This window comes from Cucumis melo, chromosome 3 (genome assembly GCF_025177605.1).
Source record: "Cucumis melo cultivar AY chromosome 3, USDA_Cmelo_AY_1.0, whole genome shotgun sequence".
Lineage (NCBI taxonomy): Eukaryota > Viridiplantae > Streptophyta > Magnoliopsida > Cucurbitales > Cucurbitaceae > Cucumis > Cucumis melo.
The window spans coordinates 15,379,931-15,385,846 of NC_066859.1; the positions used below are offsets into that span (position 1 = coordinate 15,379,931).

The 5,916-nt window shown below is 34.1% G+C and overlaps 1 protein-coding gene across 5 annotated transcripts; it reads left to right on the forward strand.

The window, feature by feature from the left end:
* Positions 1–1,499: 1,499 nt before the first annotated feature.
* LOC103504296 (alanine--tRNA ligase-like) lies at positions 1,500–5,506 on the forward strand. 5 transcript variants are annotated; one of them, XR_007819564.1, is made up of 9 exons: positions 1,502–1,761; positions 1,878–1,979; positions 2,728–2,966; positions 3,479–3,619; positions 3,894–3,946; positions 4,148–4,244; positions 4,391–4,511; positions 4,750–4,851; positions 5,196–5,506. XR_007819564.1 is itself a non-coding variant. In XM_051082592.1 (8 exons), the coding sequence occupies exons 5-8, from the start codon at positions 4,042–4,044 to the stop codon at positions 5,253–5,255; spliced, it is 486 nt and encodes a 161-aa protein (XP_050938549.1). In that variant the 5' UTR covers positions 1,500–1,761; positions 1,878–1,979; positions 2,728–2,966; positions 3,479–3,619; positions 3,894–4,041; the 3' UTR covers positions 5,256–5,506. The 5 variants fall into 5 exon arrangements, 1 of the variants encoding a protein (XP_050938549.1); XR_007819566.1 differs by having other exon boundaries at positions 1,500–1,761; positions 3,750–4,244; XM_051082592.1 differs by having other exon boundaries at positions 1,500–1,761; positions 3,894–4,244.
* The last annotated feature ends 410 nt before the right edge of the window (positions 5,507–5,916 follow it).

The following is a 5,916-nucleotide window of genomic DNA, read 5'->3' on the forward strand; positions in this document are numbered from 1 at the left end:
AAAGTGAAGAATGAGAGAATGAAATATATCTTGAGATGATGGTTAATACTTTCTCGTCTGTGAAGAGTTTGGGCGTTTGGACAAACAAATCTTGAAGATAAGAAGGAAGATGAAGACAACTTGAGTTATAGTGGTTCGGCCATTTAGGCTTACATCCACTCTTGAAAGACAATCAGAGGGGCTTTTATTCAACTTCAAAAACAGCACCAAGATTTGGGATCAATTACAATGCAGGAGAAAGTAGAGAGGTAAGTATTTTCTTTCTACTACTTCCTTTTACAAAAGGCTTCTGCATATTAAAGCAAAAGATTCCCTCTAACTTTTAAACTTCTCTTTAACATAATAACCATAGATTAGTTGTGTTCATCAACTACTTTCTATTTCTTGACACTTGTATAAAACCGAATTTTAATGTTGGTTGACAACCGACATCTTTGATAGTGTTATTAAAGCCCTTTAATGTCGGTTGAGCTTTGATGTTGGTTTAAAATCGACATTAAAGAGAACAACAATGTCAGTTTAAAATCGACATTATAAATCCCAATAATGTCAGTTTAAAACCGACATAAAAGCCGTGTATTAGGATCCATTTTTACAAATTTATTTTTATTAAATAGTTACATTATTGTCCATTTTTTATGAGTCCAAATAGTTAAAAACCGACAATAAAATTAATATTCTTTTAGAAATTATAATATTTCTCTTTTACATGTGTATATACAAAATGAAATCTTAATATTGTGTTTATATATACAATAACTTTTCTCCAACAACAAAAAAAGCGAGAAGTTTAACTATGTAACCTATCAACAAGTTACATTGATCATCATTTGCAAAAAAAAGTTACAAGTAACATTGAGAGAGTTGATTGTCTAATCTGCAACAACATAACATTAAGTTCCAATGTGCTAATAGAAAACTGAACATAAAGTCTTTGACAAATTACTAAAATCCAGGAAAAAGAGAATTCAAAAATCAAAATGGCTTTCAGTTAAAACTCAAAAGGTACAAGCCACTGTGTAGGTTATGTATATAAATTAATAATTTATCACATTAGGTTATTTTATTTAATTGGGCTTATTATGTGATCTATTTAATTAAGATCCAAGATTCCTAATTGAGTATGGACTAAATGGGTAGAAGTTTATTCATAGTACACGATCGTTCAGAAAAAAAAAAATAGTCATGCACGCGTGTGGTCGATTAATTGCTTGTTGATCAAGTTATTTTTGGTATTTCCACTAGAAGAAATCTGGTCTTTAATGTTGGGTGGAAAAAATGAAAAATAAGCTTTAATGTCGGTTTTCAAAAGGCGGATGTTTAATGTCGGTTTTAAACCAACATTAAAGATTTATCTTTAATGTTGGTTTAAAACCGACATTAAACATCATATTTTTTAGAACCGACATTAAAGGTCTTTTTATTTTATTTTTTATTTTTTTAATTTTGTAAAAAGTTGAATTTTTCTCTCTCTTACTTTACTCTTTTCTCCTTTCTTCTCTACCAAACCCTACACTTTACTCTTTTCTCCTTTCTTCTCTACCAAACCCTACGAAGGTTTTCTCTCAACATTTCTTCCCTTTCTTGCTTTCTCAATCTCATCACTTTCTCCGCTCTCTTCTCTGATCAGTCGCCAACGCGTGTGAACTCGTCGCCGTGCTATCATCGGAGGCAGCTTCTTCCGTTGCCGCATCGCGCTCGTGCCTCACGTGGAACACTCACCCTCCTCACCACCGGCACGTTACCGGCTCGGGATGTTCGGTAAATGAATATAGAAAATATTAAATATTATTTTATTATTATTATTATTATTTATCTGTCAAAGAAGCTGAACCGAACTCGCTGGTTTATTCCTCTTTTGTTTATTCCTCTTCCAGCAAGCAGGTGGTACAATTGCCATGGATGCTGATGCTACAGCAGCATTGCGCAAACAGGGAGTTGCTTTAACAGATGACAAATTCAAATTTATTTGCTTCAAGGTTTGTGAATCTATTTTTGTCAGCAAGTATGCCTATGTACCAATAAGTGGGATTGTAGTTCAATTTAGGTGGTTAATGGCCCTCAATGGATTTCTTGCAATATCATATTCAATGCCAATCCTCATCTTCTGTGCAACTTAAAAAGTTCTTTGGTGGCCTTCCATTTTTTTTTGTTCTAGGTGTCTCCCTCTTTTAGTTTAAATTCTAGAATGAACCTAAGTGGCATGGTATTTCTTCTCTTTTATTTTCTGTTTGCATCTCATCCTTCCTTTATAATGATCATTTTTGATTTCATGGTTGTCTAAGGGGAGGAAAAAAACTATTACCACTGTCTGGAATCAGATGCCTGTTTCTCTTCGATTTCACTCTCAGTGGTTGTGTGTCTGTCGTTTTTCTGAAACAGAAACAGATTTATTTATTAATAGATAAAAAAAGACATGAGTTCAAAGTATGAGAGGGTTATGCAAGAGCTATAAAAAAAACTAGGAATCAGCATTATGCTTGGTAGCATTATTCCTTACCATGTTTTGTTTGATGCTTTTTCCCCTCGACTTTTTGATTAGTTTTGATTATTCTTCGGTTACATTATATTTCTTGCGTATTATGTGGTTCTGGATTGAGAGAGTGGAAGAATTCAGTGTATGGGGTTGTGGAATTTAATGGGGTTTAATGGGTTTTACGAAGATTCTTTATTGAATGTATACATGAATTGATTGTTGTGCTTGAGACAGATGGGTTTCTGTTGTAGGTATGAATCAGTTCAAGCCCATTTTTTTGGGTACTGTTGATCCTAACACGTCTTTGAGCAAGCTCACCCAAGCTTGTAATACTCAGAAATGTATTCGTGCTAGTGGGAAACACAATGATCTTGATGACGTTGGAAAAGACACGTATCACCATACTTTCTTTGAGATGCTTGGAAATTGGTCATTTGGGGATTACTTTAAAAAGGAAGCCATCACATGGGCCTGGGAACTTCTTACTCAGGTTAGTCGACTTTTACACTCAGAAATAATTTTTTTTCTGAAATTGTGTAATGTTGAGAGTGATTATTTTAGCTTTATAGTTTACGAGTCATAATTTACAATTCTACTTCTTGTATCGCCTTCTCACAAACAGTGTGGTTTGATGCAGTCCATTAGTCCTTTTGTTTTGCTACTTTTCAGCTTGCGAACAGCCCTTCTACTTATTACACGTGCTAGCTACTGTAATGTAGAAATCATTTTATCTGTCTTGTACAATACAGTCCATCAGTCTTTTTGTTTGTAACAAATGTTTCTGGGGTAGGGAATGCGTGTAATGAAGCTTAAGGGCATAGATAAGAGAGAAAGGATCACCAGCTTTGCAATTGAACTTGTGTAATGTCAAATTATAAAAAGCTCCTAGATCATCCTCAATACAATGATTGTGGAAATTGCATTGCTCTGTAATTGTGGTATGATTGAATTTATATCAGTTGATTGTGTTTTCTCATAATCGTTGCGCTTGTGAACCGACAGGTTTATAAGCTTCCCACAGATCGAATTTATGCTACCTACTTCGGTGGAGATGAGAAAGCTGGTCTTGCACCTGATAATGAGGCTAGGGACATATGGCTGAAGTTTTTGCCTGCTGAACGTGTCTTACCTTTTGGCTACAAAGTAAGATTACCTAACAACTTCTCTTTCTTTTTTGGTCTTGCAAGCTACAACTACAAATGTCTTGTTATCTATCTGAAATCTGATGCTGGTATAAAAAATATGTTAAACTTCTCGTTTCTTTATGCTGCAGAAGCTTCAATTATCAAAGAAAACAAATATCAGTGAACAATTGTGTCCATCTCTGTGTGTGTGTTTGTGTGTGTGTGTGTGTGTGTGTTCAATTCATGTCAGCTCTTGGAACTTTTGTCTAATTTTATTCTTTGATTTTGAGCAGGACAATTTCTGGGAGATGGGTGATACTTGCCCTTGTGGATAGACTATTAGAAAGTAAATTATTCTTATTAGTTGCACAATTAATTATTAACAATATGGGTGATAGTTGCTTCTCTTATCATTGTTAAATATTGATATTTGGACTTATTATGTCTTTCATATTTTGTCATGTTTGGTTTTGTCATCCAACTTCACTCTTTGAACATTTAAAGCTTCAAAAAATAATTTTTCGTGCCTTAAAAAAATCCTTGATAGGTAATGAGGGGCGTGAGTATGTTTTGAGACGTATTCTTCGTCGAGCAGTTCGATATGGAAGTGAAGTTTTAAAAGCTCAAGAAGGATTTTTCAATGGGTAAGGGTTTTTAACATGAAGAGTTAGGCTGATTTTCACACTACTCTTCCCTTGTTACTTCTTTTCAAATCATAATATAACTATAAATTGTGTGTTTTAATATTTTCTAATATGGTTTCTTTCCATCGATGATGACGGTGATCCAGACTTGTGAGTATTGTGGTGAAAGTGATGGGTGATGTCTTCCCGGAGCTAAAACAACATGAACTACGAATTAGGGAGATAATTGCAGAGGAGGAAGCATCTTTTGGGAAAACTTTACTAAAGGTACTTCTTTCCTGAGGGTTTGAGAATTATGTGGATAAATGTTAACGTCTAAGGTTTGATCTTTGGTAAGTTAAAATGTTAAGAACTAAAATACCTTTGGTATCTCTCTTAAGACTTGACGAAACATTGTACATGCTTTCATAGACAAAACAATCCAAAAGTCTATGAATGACGATGAATAATTTAGTTGAATTGGAGAAAACATTTCATTAGTTTCTTTTGTTTATTCCTCTTCCAGCAAGCAGGTGGTACAATTGCCATGGATGCTGATGCTACAACAGCATTGCGCAAACAGGGAGTTGCTTCAACAGATGACAAATTCAAATTTATTTGGTTCAAGGTTTGTGAATCTATTTTTGTCAGCAAGTATGCCTATGTACCAATCAGTGGGATTGTAGTTCAATTTAGGTGGTTAATGGCCCTCAATGGATTTCTTGCAATATCATATTCAATGCCAATCCTCATCTTCTGTGCAACTTAAAAAGTTCTTTGGTGGCCTTCCATTTTTTTTTTTTGTTCTAGGTGTCTCCCTCTTTTAGTTTAAATTCTGGAATGAACCTAAGTGGCATGGTATTTCTAGAATGAACCTAAGTGGCATGATATTTTGATATTTTGATATTTCTACTAGCAACTAGGTCATAACATTGTTACTTATCAATTCAACCATCTTGATGTCTTTTACAGGGAGTTATCACTAAACAAATGACTGCAATAGAAGAAATGGTTGCAAGTGAGTACAATTAGCCAGACCCTCATCTTTGTGACAAGATCTTGAAGTTGGTCATTTGTGAAGCGTTCTACTTTGCTATTAGTTGCAGTTTTAGTTATTGTTCTTACAATATATTCTTTTTCTTTCTTTCTTTCTTTTTTTCCAAAGGATGATCAGTGTAATAATTAAGCTTCATAATTTCTGTGTTTGGATCCAAGTTGTATATAAATGTCACATTATTAAGATTTCATTTTGTATATGTACAAGTAAAAGATTTCATTTTTAACTATTTGGTGTCATACAAAATGGACAATAATGCAAGGATTTAACAAAAATAAATTTGAAAAAACGACATTAAAGACAGTTTTAATGTCGGTTAAAAAAAAATTAAAGACATCTTTAATGTCGGTGGAAAAACGACATTAAAGATGTATCATAAGTGACATTAAAGACATATTTAATGTCGGTTATCCACCGACATTAAAGATGAACCGACATTAAAGGCCTTCAATAACACCTTCAAAGATGTCGGTTTATAACCGACATTGAAGCCCACCCGACATTAAAGCCCTTTAATAACGCTCGCAAAGATGTCGGTCGCCAAGCGACATTAAAGGCCTTTAATGTCGGTTTTAAACCGACATTAAAGGCCAAATTTCTTGTAGTGTTCCCTTTGTGGGCCTATGCATTTTTTCT